Source organism: Aristolochia californica, unplaced genomic scaffold, assembly GCF_029961685.1.
Source record: "Aristolochia californica isolate CCGP_79_NKW_82.1479 unplaced genomic scaffold, dmAriCali1.0.hap1 SCAF_4, whole genome shotgun sequence".
Lineage (NCBI taxonomy): Eukaryota > Viridiplantae > Streptophyta > Magnoliopsida > Piperales > Aristolochiaceae > Aristolochia > Aristolochia californica.
Genome location: NW_027182103.1, coordinates 44166125 through 44186923, shown reverse-complemented (window position 1 = coordinate 44186923; position 20799 = coordinate 44166125). Strand labels below are relative to the sequence as shown.

General features: G+C 39.2%; 3 protein-coding genes and 1 non-coding gene across 4 annotated transcripts; 3 read left to right on the top strand and 1 right to left on the bottom strand.

Moving 5' to 3' along the window:
* The first annotated feature begins 12149 nt into the window (after positions 1-12149).
* Positions 12150-12854, top strand: LOC137963422 (uncharacterized). The gene has a single exon (XM_068810544.1). It carries the CDS (start codon positions 12150-12152, stop codon positions 12852-12854), a length of 705 nt encoding a protein of 234 aa, XP_068666645.1.
* Positions 12855-16109: 3255 nt separating this feature from the next.
* Positions 16110-19233, bottom strand: LOC137963962 (chaperone protein dnaJ C76, chloroplastic-like). The gene is made up of 9 exons (XM_068811191.1): positions 18977-19233; positions 18550-18678; positions 18346-18475; positions 17968-18088; positions 17782-17863; positions 17652-17705; positions 17116-17154; positions 16606-16705; positions 16110-16407 (listed from the first exon to the last, which is right to left on the bottom strand). Exons 1-9 carry the CDS (start codon positions 19187-19189, stop codon positions 16280-16282), a joined length of 996 nt encoding a protein of 331 aa, XP_068667292.1. The 5' UTR covers positions 19190-19233; the 3' UTR covers positions 16110-16279.
* A 371-nt stretch (positions 19234-19604) lies between these two features.
* On the top strand, positions 19605-19676 carry TRNAQ-CUG (transfer RNA glutamine (anticodon CUG)). Its single transcript has one exon. It is a non-coding gene; the product is annotated as a tRNA-Gln (tRNA).
* Positions 19677-19877: 201 nt separating this feature from the next.
* On the top strand, positions 19878-20753 carry LOC137962573 (uncharacterized). Its single transcript, XM_068809522.1, has 3 exons — positions 19878-20158; positions 20230-20337; positions 20439-20753. The coding sequence occupies exons 1-3, from the start codon at positions 19985-19987 to the stop codon at positions 20517-20519; spliced, it is 363 nt and encodes a 120-aa protein (XP_068665623.1). The 5' UTR covers positions 19878-19984; the 3' UTR covers positions 20520-20753.
* The last annotated feature ends 46 nt before the right edge of the window (positions 20754-20799 follow it).

Sequence of the window (20799 nt, the reverse complement as noted above, 5' to 3'; positions counted from 1 at the left end):
GTACCACTCAAAAAATTGGTCCATCTCGCGAAACCACGTGGAAAATACCAATGGATCCAAAGAACCATCAAATGTAGGGGCCTCAACTCTTATGTGTTTCAAAATTGTCTTCTGATCCCTCATGGTGCTGGGAGTAAGATGCATGATTCCTAGAAGGAGGAAATATGTGAGGACGAGCACGAGAGAAGTCCTCTTATTTGAGATCATAATCAATAGGAGACCTAGCTTCTACAGGGCTTTTTCCTTTGGCTGATTGAATTTCTAGGGTAGTGAGCCTATCGACAATGGTGCCAAGTTGTTCCAAATTTTGTTTGGGGTATCATCTTTGGTGTCTATAACGAAGGATGATGCATTTCTTGATATGATGCGACCACTCCGTAAATACATGTGTCATTGAGTTCCGCAAGTCAGCCCAAACAAACTCTAAGCTTATTAAAGTGTCTTGTTTATGGTTCATTGACTAAATCATAATTCAAATCAACAAAGATAGAGACAAGAGTGCACAAACTAATAAAGTAATGAAAAGAATGAAACTAAAGTAGTGCATAGACTAATAAGGTAAAGAAAGAATGAAACTAAAGCAGTAACGAAGATCGCTCCGATTGGCAAAGCTTCAAAATTGAAAGTACACATGTAAAATTAGTACACACAAAACAAAACGTGGTTTCCTATCTTTGGAAAGGATTTTGAGATAAGGATTTTGAGGTTTAATTAATGTTGGTACAACTAACTACCAGCACAAAAATAAATATTAACGCAATCTAAGATAAAATGTGTAATACTAAATAGGAGAACGACATAACTCGGTGGGCGGGTTGGGGTGGACCAAAGTGACGTACGTAATGAAGACAATAAGCTGGGGCTGGAATTGGAGTTAAATCGAACAAGCTGGTGATGACTTTTTTTAATTTTTTTAACTTCATGCTTTGCACGTGCAGATCACTTAATTGCACATGTGCATTAGGCTCCTCATTAGGGGTTTGATTAACAAGTCTTTTTGATTAATCGAATCTCAGCAGAACTGAAACCCCGTGACGAGGAGGGAGAAAAGGGAACCACAATCGATGACTCCGGAGGCTCGATTTTGGCTATGGTGGTTGATGATGGATCTAACAAACCTCTTCAATGATGATGATCAATGATTGCGGTTATACAAAAGCTGGAAGGTATTGTTTGGAATGGTGATGATGGATGCTTGTGTTAGTCGACTAGGTAGACGGTTTTTGTCGGCGGCAGAGGAGATGGCAAGTTCTTTTGAAGGTCTTGAAGCATTGGCTGATCGTCGAAGGTGTTGGAGCTCAGCAGTTCCATCAGCTGTGGTCGGTGGATTTTTTGCTTTGATACCAAGCTAATGGGGAATGCCATCTTTGTTTTGATTTAATAACTTTGATGGTGAAATTGGGAAAGAAAAGAGGACAAAGAGAGAGAGAGAGAGAGAGAGAGAGAGAGAGAGAGAGAGAGAGAGAGGAAGAAGATAAAGATGGGGATGGGAAGACACTAGGAAAATTTTAATTCATCATCAATTTGTCTCAGTAATCTGATTACAATCAATTAATAAAGAAGAAAATAAAATTCAAAAAGGCATAAATCACTACCAAATAAATCTAGTAAAATCAAGAAGATAAAAATAAAATAAATAATAAATAATAAATTACAAAAATAGGAAATCACCCAACCACAATGTGGTGGGTTCTAGTGGGGCCTGATGCCTCCGAGTATAAACTCAGGTGGCTGGTGGCATACTTGTGTCCCCACCATTAATATTACAAAACGGGTATATTTTAATTTTTCTTATATTAAGCACTCAATTAAAATTTTTATTCCAATATTTTTAAAAATGGACTTCTGTATTAAACCATAACCTACAAAGTTGCATGGCCTGTTATACCCAAGACAATACCTATATTAGCCAATATATATCGAATTTTGGGTTATCAAATATGTATTGGATTTTGGGTTGCCTGATATGTATCACAATCAGAAACAGCCTTAAACCACAATAACGGTACATTATGACAATAAATTTCACTTTGCAATCGTAAACTTCATATGGTAATACTAGGTTTCATGTCCAGGTAGAAGATTTAAGATAGCAATTATATGCACTGTCGAGCCTCCTTTTTTCTTTTACGGTATAGTTATCTCATGCCCAGAATGCAAGACATGGCATGTCGCTCTTGATCGGCGTCGATGAAAAAATCTGCACTGTTAAGCACCTTCCAGTCGATGCTTAACAGATGTAACACGGTAGTAAAAAAAATACGTACCCAACCTGGCAGTCACTATTGAACTGATCGGTGGCATGGTTCGTGGTTCATCCACATTTTCATGGCGGATCCGAGCTTCCACATAATCGAATCATCTTCTAGACAATCAATCAAGGACAGGCAGCCATTGAAAAGCTAATAAAGCTTCACGTGACAGATTAGGATAGAAGAAAGAACATGCGAAGGAATGGGGATCTTCACTTTTGCTAGTCGACCTGTCTCGGTGGTTGTTTTTAATCCTTAGGAAAGTCACTTGATCGTGGTAAAAGCATATGCTTTCGACAATTCCACTACACTGGGCACCCTCGACGTACTGGGCGAGTGACTATTGGTGTAAGAAGTAGACTGCATGACAAGGGTGAGCAATAGAACCAGAACATATCACCCTCCATGGACCACTCTTTCGTGTAGAAATATGTGCAGAAAGCTGCCACTAAATAGCCGAATTTTCACGAAGGGGTACGATGAGGATATTCGACTATATAGTGGCATATCCCCCCGGTGTTTCCAACCATAAATACGCCAACGATAAACTTCCGTTTCGTGTAAACCAGTGCAGTGCTACAGTGAATTGCAGGGTAATTTCTCCCTTGGCATCTGGGCGAGGAGGCTCGCATGAACCACTCATGCTGAACGTCTTTCACTTCTGGTGCCAAAGGAGATTTGCCCAGCAATTCACTCGCACAAACCGCAGAAACAGTTTGTTGCATAAGCTGGATCCTTTTGGTTAGTATAAATACAAAGTTTCGTAGTTTGATTGATTTTAGGTCTACTACTTCAGTTACATTTAGTAACTTGTGATGTCGCGTCATGAATGTGAGCAGTTCTATTGGTGGTTTGTTACTGTGCTCAATATATATGCTTCAAGATTTTCATTTTCTACTTGGTAGTTATAGATTTATATAAAGTTTTAAATGTAGGTTGGACCTTGAATTCGGCTCGAACTCGAACTTGAACTCGGTTAAAATTATTAGACTTGAGTTCGATTACAATTTTACACTCAAGGCTAGGCTTGGGTCGAGTTCGAAATATTTAAATCAAGCCTAGCTCGGACAAATGTAGATTCGAGTTTGGTTTGATTTGATACCACCCCTACTCTCAGCAATACGTTAAACTGTTACTTGGTTCTACATATTAGTACTTGCAATTGATTGAGTAGTCCCCTATTTTGTTATTGTTCTTATAAACATGTTGTTAAGAATGACTCATACTCAAGCTATTAGGATTTTTTTCTTCCTGAAATGTTGTTTTTCAAGAATACTGAGGCAAGCAAGAGACTATTCAAGGGTAGAAATTGAGAGTTTCTGAAAATAAAGGATTCTTATCTGTTCAGTAAATGAAACGTATTCACCTTCGTGAATGGACACTATCTTAAATTCTTTTTATGTCTTTTATTCACCTTTTGACTGCCAGAATTGAGGAGAGCCGGATTCTTGAGTAAATATTAAGATTTTCTCTTTTCACAGCCTACAAATAAGCCTAATCTCATTGTAATCTCGACTGGTTCTTTAATAACCTGCGATTTTTTGCGTATCAGCTTCAAAGTCTTGGGTAGTAAATGTTTGAAAATACAAGTGTTTTTTTTTTTTTGGAGTGATCAGTCGGCGTCGAGAGACCTTTACCTCTTGTTCTTCCCTTGACATTCATGCTCCGCTCTTTAGCTACAGATGCAAAGCAATTACCTCATCATGTATCCATGAGCCAATCTTACTCCGTTGTCTGGGCTTGTGCACATTAATTGCTCATATCAGGACCAAGGGTTTTTACTAGAACAACTAGAGCAGTTCAGCAGGCCAGAAACAGACAAGGCTTCGGAAAAGCACTGCAGAAGGGACAGAGATTAGGCGTCAAGGACCATCTTTCGGATGGCGTTGGCGAGAGTCTGGTTCTTGAGCATGTCGGAGGTGAAGGGTTTGAAGACGGCATGGCCTCTGCAAGTTGATTTTGGAAGGACGGGGCTAGGAATGAAGTCCATTGCATCTTTGTTGACGCAGACATGAACTTCGGCGAGCGTCGGTTGAACCCAGTGCATTGGGGCTACTCACGAGTGCTACATCCACTCCAACCCCACTGCTTAGGGCATTATACAACTTCTCGCTGGGTGGGGAGCGGAGACCAAAGAGTGATCGCATGCGCTCACTATTCTCGTCTAGAATGAAGAACGGGTCTTTCCTTGACCTGAGCATCACTGCTTTACCCAAAAATTCAAGTTCTGACAGGCGAGAGCAAACACCAAAGTCCTTCCCAGCACTTTCCCACAAGCAGCGGTTCACTCTGCTTGGGCACTTTGATGTTGAGCCAGTGGCTATGCAGATAGATATTCTTCGAGGTCAAAACTCCTTTAGAACCTCATCAGCCGGCTGACCCCGAGTTTAGTAATGGAAGCCTATCACGCACCAATGAACTAGCCATTAGCCACCAGAAGATCGATCTAAAAATACCTGGTTGAGGGAGAAGGTATGAGAGACTTAACTGAATTACATCTTTGCATTGATTAAGAGTGATATTTATATAATTTATAATAAAAATGATAAATAATATCATGGAGATCTTATCTCCCAAACCAAATGGAAGATATCTCCTGAACCTAAGTGAAGATAATCCCTTATTATGCCCCCTCAAGATAGGTCATGGTTGGAGAAGTTAATCTTGTCTCGTAGTAATTGATATTGTGAAAAGTGGCAATGACTTTCTAAGGAGATCATACCCGATAAGGACAAATTTGAGCCATGAGAGAGACTTGAATATGGGAAGAGATTTTCAGTGAGGGTTTTCGATGAACAGGGTTGGGAGCCATCAATGTGCCCAAAGAGATTATACCCAATAAGGAAGAGTTTGAGCCAATAGAAGAGATTTTCAGTGAGGGTTTTCGGTGAACAGAGTTTGGAGCCATCAATGTGCCCAAAGATATCATACCCAATAAGGAAGAGTTTGAGCCAATAGAGAGAGACTTGAGTCTGGGGAGAGATTTGTAGTGAGGGTTTTTGGTGGATAGGGTTTGGAGCCATTAATGTACCCAAAAAGATCATACCTGATAAGTACGAGTTTGAACCAAGAGGGAGATACTTGAATTTGGGGAGAGATTTTTAGTGAGAGTTTTCGGTGCACATGGTTTGGAGTAATCAATGTACCCAAGGTAATCATACTTGATAAAGACGAATTGGAACCAAGAAGGAGAGGCTTGAATTTGGAGAGAGATTTGTATTGAGCTGGAACTGAGAAACAGTGAGCAGACAATCATTTACTATTGATGGTGATGAAAATTGAAGTGTGGATTTTGGTGATGACGTGCTGGTTTATGTAATAGAACCAATAAAAAAACGGTGGAAATGGCTCAACTCCAGTGAGAAGCAATGACAGACGTGTATCACTGAGGGTCCAATGATGGAAGACGGCCATGGAGGCCGATGCGGCAATGGGTAATGGCACTATGAATATTTTTGTGATGGCAGTGATGATGTGGAGTAGCGATGGAAGACACTCTCTATTTTTTTTTTCTCTATTCTCTGCCTACTTTTTTTTTATGGGAAAAGGGAAGCAAGTAGGGGGAATTGGGGAGAAGGCTGCCGAGCAGGCTACTGCTACTGAAGTGCATGCGCACTGCTCACACGAAGCATGGTCGGTGGTTCAGTTTGAATTGTTGGAGGGAAATGCAAAGAGGGAGTGATGGGTGGAGAGAATTTCAAACAAAAATTGGAAGACACCATATACAGAGGATCAATTGATCTGCTCTGATACCATATTAAAAGTGGTATTTATACAATTTAGAATAGAAAATAAACATACAATCATGAAGATTTTATCTCCTAAACCGAAGGGAAGATAAGAAAATCTTATCTTTTGAACCTAAGTGAAGATAATCCTTTATCAATAGATAATGAAGGTTCAGAATAGCCTGACTTGGAAAGCAACATTCTGACTATTCGCAATACGATCCAAGCCACTACAGCCAAATTCATGTAACAGACGGTTATAGAATCTACTAATAACAATGAAAGCAATGCCAGTGTGGGGGTAAGCGAAAGAAGTGGCAGAGTAGCCATAAGGACAAAATACATGAAATCAACATCTTTGGCTGCAATCATGGCCATTGTGTGAGAGCACAGGATCAACAAGATGAGGATAGTTGCTTGGATGCCGAAAGTCATCTTCTTTTCCCTAAAATGTTGTGGCGAACGAGCAACGAGCACATATATGGAGGGTAGGTGAATCCTATTCCTAACTCGAGTTGCGGCAGCCCATGGGTATGATAAGAAGATAGTTCAAACTCACGTGGGAACATTGAATTCGTGGCATGTCCACTTCGTAGGTGACAACAAGATGAGTAATGACATCTTGGAGTAACTAAATTAATCGAATTATATAGAATAATGATTAATAAGTAAGTGTCATGATAATAAATACTTTGAAGCTTATTTGCCCAATCAGATTCAATTGGTAAACTAAATATTTTCTTCGGCATTAGGACTAAGTTAAACCAATTTTATTTGTCTTCTTTTAAAAAGTTAAAGGATTTATAGAATGCCATCTTGATATATTTATAATATTATTATTATATTTATTTTATTATTAAAATTTTATATTAATAAGAAAGATATCAAATGAACATCAAGATGGATGAATGAAATATTAAAAATTTAGTTTTAATTTATTCAATTCAAATAATTTAAAGTGAAATTAAAAACTAGGTGCACCTAAGTTTAGATTAGGTTCATACTCTTTTTCCTTTGAAAAGTGGGAAACGAGGTTGTACTTAAGTTGAGACTCAAGCCCAACCAAGGTTGATATTGTTAAAGAATAGTTTGATATGAAGTATTTTTTTTTTGGATTTATTAGTTAAAAAAGAGGTTTTCTATTTGGAATGGGTTTTGGATCCAACTTCACATGGTATGAGAGCCTAACTTCAGTAATATTGTACAGACGGTAATACTGTACAAGCGGAAACAAGAAATTAGTTTGATGCCTGACTTAAACAAAAATTCACTTCTACATAATGCCAGGCATGAGAGCAACGACTTCGGTGAGCAAGAACAATAAAAGAAAGAAGATGGTGATCGGTGACAAAGAAGATCAGGGATATATCTTTGATATTCTCCCCTCGATTTTTTTCTTCTACCTTGTACCCTAGTTTCCATCGGTGTTTAAATTTTGCTAAGTAAAAAAAAATTATAAAAAAAGTAATGCTAGATATTGTATCAAAAGTTCAATTTTTTTTTAAATGTTATTAATGACTCAACAACAACTTTAGATTAATTATTTGAAAAAGGATGCCACTGAGATGATCTCTTTGAAGACATGAATGGAAATACTGGATCCTTCATCTGAACACACTCTCACGAGTTACAACTTTGATGCATCCTTCATTTTTGTGCACGAGATTTAATTCCTTAAGGATGTGTTTGAAACACAGAAAGTGGAGAGAAAAAAAGAGAAAGAGAAAAAGAAAAGAAGTTTCTTTTCTCTTGTTTGGATGCTCATAGCAAATGAGAGAGAAAGCGAAAGAGAAATATAGTTTTTCTTTTTTGGATATATGTGAAAAAATAAAAAGAAAAGAAAATTAGTAAATTTTATAATTTTGATGATTAAAAGTTTCTCTCAAATTTTTATTTCTTTTATTTTCTCCCCAAATTCCATAATTTTGTGAGAGAATTTTTATTGACTAACTATTTTTTGGAATAATAATGGTTAAATTCCCCTTTTCTTTTCTTTTCCATGGTATTCCAAACATACCCTAAGATTTCTCACTTATTTTCGTTTCTCTCGATGGTTCTCTACTGCCAAACAATAAAAATTAAATTTCTTTCTTTTTTCTTTTCTTTCATGTGGGTTCCATACAAGCACTAAAACTTGGTGTTAGGATGGAAGCGGAAAAACCCGAACAGAACCAAAAATAAATCAAATATAAGAAAAGAAATTTTGTCTACATCGGAAGGTGAGGAGGAAGAGAGATCCACTATCAATGAAAATTGGCAGATACAGAAATTGGTCCCTTTGTTACCACTACAAACCTTAGAAAAATCCACAATGATTTTGGGTTAGCACAACATGAACAGATGTAATTCAAGACACCAGTTCAAAACGGTTTGCAAGGTCAAGAACTCTTACTGCAGATGTTACTATGTTGTGCAACTAGAAGAAAAGCAAACCGTCATTGCTCCATTATTCTTTCATGCCTTGGACAAATTTTTTTTAATCACTATGCGCAATTTTACCCTGCTCTGATTATAGTGAAGAACTGAACGAAAAGTAAAAGGAATCAAGAGAAAAAGTCGAGCAAGACTCCAAAAGAGAGATTTGATTATCTCCCTTGGTCTGTAGATAAGGACATAGATGTTGGTTGTTAGGTTTGTGTTACTCAAATTTGATGATAAGCCTCTTAGTGCATTGAGTAGTTTATGGCTTTTACATTAATTAGAGAAGATTGTATGAGACCAAGAAGACAAAATGACCAAAAAACTAATTTTTACTGCAAAATTTCTAATATTTTTTTTTCTTTTACCTGTTTCTTCAATTCCTTATCATAGTTTGGAGTAAAAGGAAAGAGTTTCCTCAATTCCTTATAATATTTTTGTGGAACAAGAAGAATTGGGGTGAAAGTTTTCTCATCCTCTAAACAGCATAAACAATAAGAAATTTAAACTTTATTTCATGGTTTTACAATCATGGAATCATAAGCTTCAGCTCAAAATCCAGGGCACATTTTTCCTTTCTTTTTTAACCCAGTAAAGAAAATCTTCTAAAAGTTGCAAATGCTGATTCGGTGCATCTCCGCTCAAAGCTTTCAGAAATTGATCGCCAAATGTACCATATCACCTTCGTCATCTGCAACTTGAAATTCATAAGCGCAGTACCCGTTAGGAGTCTCTATGAATTTCAAGGAGAACAATAAAAAATACAAAGCAGAAGAACATATAAATTCGAGAAAATGTTTCAGTTTGTGGCTTAAAAAGAGAAATGAAAAGCGGAAAGTTTGAATCTAAAACGAGCGAAATACATAAAAAAACTAGAACACACAATCACTCGAGGCTAAACACCTCGTCTCCGAAGAAATATCATAGCCACTCTCCTTTCAGATTACGTGGTCGCCATACCTTTCTACGTCCATGCAAATGCAATCTGTTGAAGATCTGCGTCGTCATAGATGAGCTTGCCTGCCTGAATACAGAGAGAAAAGACGAGTCAAGGAGCTCTCAGGTTACTTTAAATAATGGATAAGCATATTAAAGTAGGATAAAGTAATGTTTCTCAACAGGACTTCCCGTCTTTTGCATACTCGAGTTTCGGCTTTATAATCTCTGCATGCCAGCAAGAGAAACTCTTTCACTGATTGTGCGAGAGAATGGCAGGGCAATTCTCCTTTGGCAGAGAGCAGACTTAGAACAGTTGTGCTCGCGGGACGCTCTGCCAGAGGAAAATTGCACCTGTCATTCCGACAACACTGGACTTCATACCACCGTATTCCTCTCCACTGATGGCCAATGCTTCGTGTTCATGGAGATGCTAGGCCTCTACGCCCTCTTATACCGTGTCAACAGTGAATCTCGGCCCGGATATGCCGGAAAAACAAAAAAGTTAACCTGGCATATGCTTGGCACAATTCCTCTCTAGCTTCTCTGGCTCACGATTGGTCCCCCTCTTCTCACCTCCTCCTCACTACCTTGCAACCACGTACTCCTTTTCACTTTTCAGTAAAGCGTTTCCCTTTGTGGATACTACCCATTTGATCTAAACTAGGCATCTAAAGACCTATGTAGCACCAGTTTTGTTTGATAATGGCGATGAGGTGAAACTCGAAAGCAAGTGCATGACTGTTTTGAAAGCGATACTGAAGTTGTGAAGCATCTCGTAGTTGATAAAGGAATCGAGTTTCTTCATAACAAAATCAGGGTCAACATCAGAAGCATATTTCAAACCCTAGTCGAGGAAGCACTGGGTGTCTGCTTCTGGTTGATAAAAAAAATATTTGAAGAACACTAGCCGCTGTGGAACCCAGCTTATTCGTCATCACAATCCAAGGTTCTTTCCTTTTGAGCTGTTAACCATCAAGATTTAGACAAATCTTTGACAAGATGTCTTTCACATATAGCGAAATGGAAAAAATCAATATCAGAACAGAAGAATAAGGCAATATCTTCTCGATCGACTCCACAAAGGTAATCTCTGGGGTGTGAATAATGCCAACGCCAGCCTTGAAAAATTCTTTACTTTAATTCGTAAAAAGGAGGCCCAAGAAACGGATTAGGAGCTGTTGTTTTATATGTTGGCAAACCTGAGTACAAGTAGTGATTCATCACCAACATAAGACGACGGTACGTGGCGGAAGCTGCTTCAGAAAAGGACCGCCTCTTCGTCCATCTAAAGGACGTGATAGCCATGACGGATAACTCGACCCATGGACGACGAAAAGAACATACCGCGGATCTTCCTTTCAAAAGTGTTCCCTTCTCATTCTTTCTGCACAAAGGCAAGAAAGCGAGTTTTTGTGTGGCCTGAAAACTGAAAGAACAATCACTTACTAAAACATCGACTTTGGGCTGGGTTCATGAAATTTAAGGACTTTTCTTCCGTATAAAGGACATGAAATTTATTTCTCTGTCTTGGGTATTAATAAAATACTAAACACTAGTAACAAAAGAAAGTATATAGGTATATGCAAGGGCATATGCACTGTAGCAAGCCATAAATAATTGGCCATGCCGCCACCTGTAGTGTTCAAGACTGCGAGTACTCGAGACGCAGCTACAATGTACAGGTGCATTACTGGGTACGTCTTCTTTGGCAGGAGAGTGAACAAGCCCCGCCCCTCTTCACCTTCAGGATTCAACACAATGGATCATGATTCAGTCCACTGCCAAAGGAGATTTGCCCGGCAATCCACTCCTTCCCACTTAATGGCGATGAGAAACAAGCATGCAGTCGTCACCAGCACCATCACCGGCACCGTCCTCTGGTAGAGGTGAAATCTTCTAACTAGCTTTCGCCTTCTCTACTTGTTATGCTTATCATTGCCCCAAAACTTGGAGTGGTAGTCCCATTAGTTTCTGGCATTCCGAACCCTCCTGGAAGCGCGCAATCTAAGATTTGACGGAAGCCCACATCGAGGGAGCAGCCAAAGAGAGAAAGTTGGACTTGTCAGCCCCTGTGTGCGTTCCGCGGCACCAGGAATGTTCCATTTCGTGTAAACATATGATTGCTCCCGTTCCTAAATCCTACCTCCGTGTCTTCTTTAATCAAAGCCCAAGTATTAAAAGTCGTCCGACGCCATGGCTTCTCATTCTCCTTCTCCGTACCAACGTGAGAACGAGTTAAATAAAGGTAAGAACAGAGAAAATATGGGAGATACAAAAACCTGTGCCACTCATAAAAGAAGGTACACGTGCCATACACTTTGGCGAAACCACGTTTTAAAAGTTTCCGATTTCCTCGCGGGTCACGAGAGAGTCATCGACCGGACAAAAAGACCCTTCACTCGGAGTTTCCGATGCCGACATTTCCACGTCTAATAAACCATAATCGGCGGTAGGCATGTAATAACGGGGACAGCTAAGGCTAATTCATTCCCAGTCAACCGTCTACGTTGTACAGGTCTCATTCCGGGAATAGAAAAACAACAACACGTGATTGAAATCAACGAAACAAGCCCTAAATATACACGATTACTCGTGTTGATTAGTTTGAATGTTTAATGCTTCAAATTCCAATGTTAATTACATTTACTCGCTCGTCGTCTAAAATCAAACAACAAGAGACGACCAGTAATTCTGGACAAAATCGGGGAGAATCACGCTACCATGCCTCCTATATATATGTATAAATTTGAGGCGACTGCCTGCCTAGTCAATATCTAGGTGTCTATAGGGGGTTCAGAGGGATTCGACCGCCATGGGAGGAGAAGAAGAGAAAGTGCTGAGCCTCTTTGATTTCTACTGGTTCGACCGGCATATTCTCACGCAGCCGCTTTACTTTCTTTCTCCGGCAAAAGATGAACATCCGATGGATCCTCCTCCGCCGCCGCCAGCTGCTGCCGATGAGCGACAGCAACCCCAAGTAGGTCGCCTCCGAAGCCTTCATCATCGGTCTCTCAGCGACCAGCTCAATGCCATGTCGGATCCTTTTTCTCCGAATTCAGTCTTGGAGGCTCCTAGGCTTGATACCATTCTCTCCGGGAAAGAATCCTGTCCGCCGCTGGTGGAGGTAAACGGAGGACAGAAAGCGGGGACGCATTCAAAGAAGACACCTACTCGGCCGCGAAGGAAGGGGCTGAGTAAGAGCTTATCTGATCTTGAATTCGAGGAACTGAAGGGGTTTATGGATTTGGGATTTACTTTCTCGGAGCAAGACGTTGATTCGAAGCTGATTTCGATTTTGCCTGGATTGCAAAGATTGGGGAAAAAAGATGGAGAGCACGAAATTGCAGACCAATCCACTGTTTCTAGACCCTACTTATCAGAGGCTTGGGACATCAGTCGAGAAGAATATAAACCGGCTGGAAATTATTGGATAATCGCCACATCTGGAGGAGACGAGAACGATATGAAGGACCGTCTCAAAATTTGGGCTCAATCCGTCGCCTCAGTCGTGAGATGATGAGCTCCACTGTTCCCCACCGCCTCTGAATTCACAATTCTCCACCGACTCTAATACTTTGCCGTCTCTTTTTTTCCGAGAACGAAACGAAACATCATCTCAGGCGCCGGCCGTTGCGATGGCCGTAAGATGACGTCCTCTCTATCATTCCTCTGAATTCACAGAATTCCCGGTCTCTTTTTATTTACGTTTCCTGTATTTCCTTTTTCGCCCCAATGGGGTTTTGTAAATACAGAAACAGAAATAGAATCGAAGATTTGGGGCAGAAAATCTACTAGTTAACGGTTTGCATTTATTTTAATTATCCGTGATTTTAGAAGGAGCATTTTGGTCCAATTATCTCTCTGGATTTCAGGATCATCCGTAGCTCATTCCATATTCAAGATCATCTCTGAGCTTTCTGCTCAAGGGAGGAAGATAATAAAATTAAATTAAAATCTCTGGGAACGATTTTCAGACGTGACGTCACCACCCACACCCACCATTCCCACTTTACCGAACGAGTTGATCAAATATGCGAGTCGCTCCACTAAACAGGATCTCAACTCTTTGGCCCGACGCGTGGAGCATCGGTAGGGCCCGAGGCAGCCGTGATATCCAATTCGTTGACACTGTGTCCTTGTGCCTTGCTCAACGAATCATGCGGCCTGCAACTTGTCGGCAGAGTGCCGTTTAGAATAAGGTCGTTGAAGCCATTGCCGTTCCGACCCTCTTTAAATTCTAATCACAGACATAACTCGCAAACCTGGACTGAAATGACCAGCTGCAAAATTACAGTTACTCGCTCTCTTGCGAACGTCGTCTAAAATCTAACAACAAGAGACCGACTTCAAAGAAGAATTAAACAGGGGTGGCATTGAACCTAGCGGATTTAAATATTTTGAGTCGAACTTTGGGCTGAACCTTGTATCGAGCCTAAAATTATTATGAGTTCCAGCCCAAAAATTTTAACTGAGTTTTAAGCTTCAACATATATTTAAAATTGGGCATGACCTCTATATAAAATTGGGTATAACCTCTATATATAATACATGTATAAGATTGGGCATGACCCTTACTTAAAATTGAGCATAATCTATATATATAATACTTATATAAAATTCGGTATGACCTTTATTTAAAATTGGACATAATCTATATACATAATACTTGCATAAACACTCCATAAAATTGTCTATACATTCCATAAACACTCCATGAAATTGTTTATACACTCCATAAAATAGTATAAACGCTCCATACATTGCATAACATTATGAATAAATTCCATACAATAATCAAACACAACAAAATTAAATGAAATATCATTATCAATTTACAATTACCCAAATAAAACTATAAATACTTTAAATAAAATCCTATTACTATTAGAGACTTACTAAAAATTACAAGAAATATTTTAAATTTTCTTAGGAAAGTTAAATGGACCTCTTATTGCCTTTTCTAAGGAAATAAATAAAAATTAATAATTAATCTAATATATTATTATACTTATAGATTAATTTTTAATCAAATAAAATATCAAACCCAAAATTGCTATGAAAATTGCATCATGCTAAAAGTATTATATTATCAATTGTCAAATACTTATTCAAAATTTTTCTATACGGTTTTCTAATCATCTTGGCAAGAAAATCTTACGTAGAAAATTATATGATTTTTTTAAATATAATTAGAAAAATATTTTCAAAAAACATGAGGCACTAATGGTCCCCTATATTTCTACTAAAAATGTCTTTTCAACATTTATTAAAAAAACCACTAATAGTCTATAGAAATGTATTTCTACTAAAATATATTTTCAATTTTTTCAAGAGTCATGAGGAAGGGACAAAGAGTTTTTTTTTCCTTGTTTATGATCTCGCACTTAGAGAAGGTTTCGAATAAATTATATATAAAATTATGCATACATTTAAAAAAAAAATGATAGGGGAAGTTCAGAATTGAATTTTAATAATGGATTAAAATACACCAATATTAATCTTTTTTACTCACAATTGTTGTCTAGCTTTGTTTTGTAATATTTGAATCTGGCCATAAATTTACTATGGCCTCTTTAGTGCCCCTAGATGAAAATTTATATTCTAGGAAAAACTAGAAATATTTTTCTTATGATACATATTCCCAAAAAAAAACTTTAAATAAAATCCTATTACTTTTAGTGACTTATAAAATTACAAAAAATATTTTAAAATTTTTTTAGGAAAGTTAAATGGACCTTTTATTGCATCTTCTAGGGAAATAAATAAAAATTAATAATCAATCTAATATATTATTATACTTATCGATAAATTTTTAATCAAATAAAATGTCAAACACAAAATTGCAATGAAAATTGCTTCATGCTAAAAGTATTACAGCATAAATATTTATTCAAAAAAATTTTATACAGTTTTCTACCCCATCTTGGTAGGAAAATCTTACTTATAAAATTATATGATTTTTAATAAGAAATTTCAATTAAAAAATATTTAAAAACAACATGAGACACTAATAGTTCATAGAAACTTATTTCTATATGTATTTTAAAATTTTTTCAAAAGCTATGAGGAAGGAGAGTTTAAGGAATTTTTTTTTACTTTATGATCTCGTGATTTCGCACAGGGGAGGGGGGAGATTATTTCTCCCCTGGTTTTAGTTTTCCGCCGAGATGACGAGGAGGGAAGGGGGTTACGGCGCTGGGGAGGACTTGTCATCGGGGATTACGGCTGCGACAGAGGCGACGGAAGCGGCAGTGACGGAAATGGCGGCGACAGAAACAGAAGCGAAGGCGAGGAGAGGAAGAAATAGAACGGACGGCCACAGATGCGGCCGACGAACAACTGTCAACGGCGGTAGAGGTGGTGACAAGAGCCGATGGGAGGGGCTCGGCGGTGACGAGGGGAGGAAAATTTTTTACCCCCTCGCTCCTGCTCTCGACCCGATACCAATCCCCGACTCACCTCGAGCCGGCTTGCAAGCCGACGAACCGAACTTGGCTTCAGTCGAGCTCGGCTCGTTAAGGTAAACGAGCCGATTTCATAACTCGAGTTCGGCTCAAGCTCGAATCAAACCGAGCCGGCACCGAGCCGAACTCGAGCTGCTCGCGAGCCAGCCCGGTTTGAAGCCACCCCTTAATGTGGCCAATGGCTTTTGAGGCCTGGTGCTAAATGTCACTGATTTTGTTCATCACGGTTCCCAAATCTAACTCTATAAAAGAAATGAACTAGAGACTTTGTTTCATAATACTTATCCAGCTTTGAACCAGATGAATTTATTATACACATGTTACATGGCACTGGATGATAGATAACAATTGCTGATTAGGAGAACATTCTATAAGTAATTAGCTTTACAATTAATTATATTTCGTTTGTTGGTAAATGTAATGGCTTGAATTTACCATCTGTTTGTGAAGTTCATAGATGGACTATATGAGGTAGCCATTAGTCTTCGTCGGCAGTGACCTCGGGGAGTTTGAACGTTGGAGGTCTGTCGGCACCCTTTCTGGAGTACTCTCTCCACCTCCTAGCTGCTGTTGCGGCTCTCCTTGCCCTTTCTTTCACTTCTTCCTCTGCCAACCAAGTCACTTGATAATCATTTTTACTGAAAGACTCTGATGCATACTCTATTAAGCAGCTACGGACATGCCCAAGATTGAAACTTTTGCCCCAAATAAAACTCAGATAATTGATGAGAAGCAGAATCTACACTAAGAAATGACACAGGATAATATTAGTTCTGTATTAACTCTTTGAGTATCAAGCAGTACCAGAATTTTGGTAATCTCTAGGTTTTCCCCACAGATTATTCCAATAAGCCCCTGACTTTTCTGAACCTTTTTTATTCGCCATCCTCCTCTTGGCTTTATCCTGCAAATGAAGCTCAATATCAATTGAAGGAAAAATCAGGGTAAGTTAAGAGTTCGCTGGGAAATAGAATACCAAAAAAAATGCGATAGCCCCACCAATTAAGGAGATCTTTGTCACTCAATTACTTTCAGGGAAAAAAGAAAAAGAAAGAAAACAGCACAATTAGGAGTACTCTGTGCTGGGTTCTTGAGAGAAAACAGGGGCGGACAAAGTTGTCACACAGAAGAAGCTAAATCCGCCAGAAATGGGTATCCAGAGTAACTTGTATAAATCAAATCTTCAATTAGAGAGAAGAACTACCGCTGCTAGATACAATGAAGACAATTGAAGACAGAACACAAGCTAGAAACCAATGAATCCAGCGATTTGATGCATATCTGAATTAAGCAATGTTAAGAGAGCCTGATTACCCGAACTTTCATTTGAAGCTTTTCCCAACGAGAGCTTGCCTGCATCACGAGTGAATATCGATTACAAGAAATGCTACACCAGGGAAGCTACTAAGCAGCATGAGAAGGCTGGAAGACACTGAATAGATTTATTCAGCCGACTCAGGTCCATTGGATTGCAAAAGTTACTATAAGACAAACGATGAGTTAATAGTACATCAGAAAAAAAGGTGAAAAGTACATCTGAAAACAACTGAAGATCCTGCTATACATTTTTTGTATTTAAATATTTCACTGAGATAAAAAAAAGTTATAATTGGCTAATATTGGCTTAGCTTGATGTGTGCCGGGATGTTTGCTAAACATTATGTTGAGATTCAACACTAAGCTCACTCTTTTTCATTTCTGTATTTGTTCCTAGGCTTAATTTCAACTATTATAATCTCCTATTGTTTTCAAATTAGAAAACGAAGCAACACATTACAAGTTACAACACCCTAATATGATCAACAATGTAAATCTATGGCAAAGAAAATCAACACATGTACGAATCTTACCATTCTGAAAACATCAACAGCTGAGGCTCCCATGCCCGCAAGCATCAATCCCACCTGTGCATCAATAAGGAAATGTTTCATAACAGATTATCTTTGTGTACTAATTACAGAGTAAATTTACACTTCTTACATTAACTCTCTCTACTCTCCGCATTTCATCGTCAAGCAGTGAAAGCTGTGCAGCAGATATCCAATGAATGCAATCAACTGGGCTGGCAAAAAGGCAAACTAATGAGCCCCCTCAAGGAACAATATGACTCCTGTAAGTTTCTGATACAATTGGGATATCTTGCTGCGTTTCAATAATGATACTTACCAACTTTCTACAGCTTGTTGAACTAAATCAGGGTTCCCAGATTGACAGTAGACTCTAGCTCTTCCAAAATCTTCTTCAATCCGAAACACATCTGGAGCTAAGTTAGCGCAATTCTTGCAGCCTGCGCAGACAGGAATTCCATTTGTATAATTTTATGAAATCAAGCAGTCAACATAACTGGGTATTTGCTTGAGCCACTAAAAATCTATTAATCAGATAGCATTGCTTTCACTGTTGTAGTTTTAACCATTTCTCGAAGCAAAGAGAACGACATTATACAAAGAAAGTCATTGTTGACTGAGGATATTAGGGAAAGAGCGACAAAGACTGTTGTTATTCTATAAATGCTGCTCGAAAGACAGGAAGATCGTCTCCTACCTATGCAACTGAATTCATCCACAAACGCATGATCTTTCGGACTGGTGTCATCCAAGAAGGGGTTAATTGCAGTAGCCGTGTACCCATGAATCTCGTCATAAACCATACGTTGCACGGGGTCGCTGAGTACCTGCGCTTCCGAACTTCATTATCATGTAACGACATTTTCAATTTTGATCCAAAAGGATCGAGTTGAGGTCCTACCCCATAAACCTCATTAATAAACATGCAAAAGTTTGTGGTCTGGGGATCATCTCCACTTAAATCTGGATGGCAGGCTTTCATGCAATTGTAATACGCCTTCTTGATCTGCGAGGGAGTGGCATCTGGCAGCTGGCAAAAATACCAAGCAATTTGGAACCAGAATAAAATTTCCATAATCAGTAATTTTATAAGCGAAGTCAAAGCAACAAATCCACCAGTAGGCAGTAGGACCGATGCACTGAAGTGCCAATTGATTCGCAAAGAAGAAAAGGAACGTATTAGTGCGTCTTTACGTATAGCTTAACAGCATTTCCATTCACTGCAACTCTCTCGGGAAACCCAAACAGGGCATCAAATCTCAGGAAACATAAGAATAGGTGTGAGCGAAAGAAAAACAGAGAAGAAAATAGCCGATGATTCCAATTACCAGACCCAAAACGGCGTAATAGTCATCAGATATCTCGTTCTGACCGACAGAATAGTCTTCCACTGCTGCTTTTACTCTGCTGTCTCTCCGTCTTGCACTGATCATCGCTTGATTGCCTTTTGCAGGCCTCCACCATCTATCCTTCGTGTGAAACAGAACCGGATTCTGGAATTTAAGTGTATCCGTGCAAACTGGAGAAAGTAATTGAGCCATCACACACTGCGCAGCAAAAAAATGGTGATCTGAAGAAGGTTTGGATTTCCTAAGAAAGGAAGAAGAAAGCGTTAACAGATATTCGAAAAATTGTATTTGGGCGTTTTATTTGAGGAGGAGAATATTCAGAGGTCTATTCCAGGACTGAAAAATGGAAATTGGAGGCAATTTTAAACGGTGTAGCCGAGATGGTGTTCTTAGCCGCGTATTTCTAATTGGAGTCTACAACGGCCTAAATGAATCTTGGCCGCACCTGACGGTTCACTTGAGAAAGTTGTGAACTCGTGCCATGGCGTCCACGCAACCTGCTTTCTACCTACCGATATTGTAAAAAATTTGTGGACAAGCTTTGGTCCCCTCTATAGACGCTATTTATCGGTATTGTTTTAAATAGGAATGAAAATAAGCAACAATTGGTTCCATGGTCTAGTGGTTAGGACATTGGACTCTGAATCCAGTAACCCGAGTTCAAATCTCGGTGGAACCTACTTTTTTTTTTTTTTTTTCCCAAAAAACGTTGCAGCCTGCAGGGGTATAATGCTAACAACTCTATAATAATGGGCAACACAACGTTTCCATCCCAAAGGACCCCCACATAGTGCTTCTAATGGACATTTATTATAACGAAACTGGAAAGGCTACCAGCGAGGTCCGTGCCCATGATGGCGTCCGAGACCCTGGATTGAACCCAACGCTTTTCGGAAGTCGGAAGACTCGGAACGACAAAGAGAAAATAAATCACTTGGGTTTTGCGTTTTTGTTCAGCCACCGAACTGACGGGAGACCTCGAAACCAATGTCCAATTCCAGGGCTAATGGAGTGGACGACGATGACGCCAAAGGCAAGGAGCCCGCCGTCGCCAAAACAGCAGGATTCGTTGTATTCTCTGGCATCGCTATGAGCATCCTCAAGACAATCTTCCCCAAAAAGGATGTTTGCCATCAGTCTTCTCCATTCCCAGAAACGAAGGTACATTCCCGTGGAAACATCTGCTACTTTCTTTTTTGTTCCCGCCGTAGTTCATAATATTTTCTGTTCAGGTGCCGATTATGCCTATCCCTCTAGAGAAAACACGATCTCCGGCTGCTCCGCAGACTATTAAGATCGAAAAGGGGGATACCCTTTGGGGCCTTTCTAGAAAATACGGAGTAATCTTCTTTTTAGCTCTTTTCTGCTTCTCTCCATCTACTATTAAACATAAATTATTTGGATTTTCTTGAGCTAGAGTGTGAGGTATGGGTGGTTTTAGGTTTCGATCGATGCAATCAAGGAGGCCAATGGGCTGACGGGAGACACTATTTACGCCGGGAAGAAGCTCGTCATCCCGTGATTTGTCCTGGGTTTCGTCCTTGAAGGAAATGGTACTACTGTTTGGAGCAATTAGGGACCACAAAATCACAAGAAACTGGAGTGGAAGACCTGGTTCGCACTGGTGAACGTTTTGTATATTCTTTAGGGCATGGTAAAACCTCTGGACTTGAATGAGTTCAGTTAGACGGATAGAAGATAGAAGCTTCATCTTATCGTAAACAGCATCTTCCTCCATTTTATTGTCTCTGTATCATTTAGCGGAGTCACTGCTTAATTGCTCCATTACACGCCTAGAATGA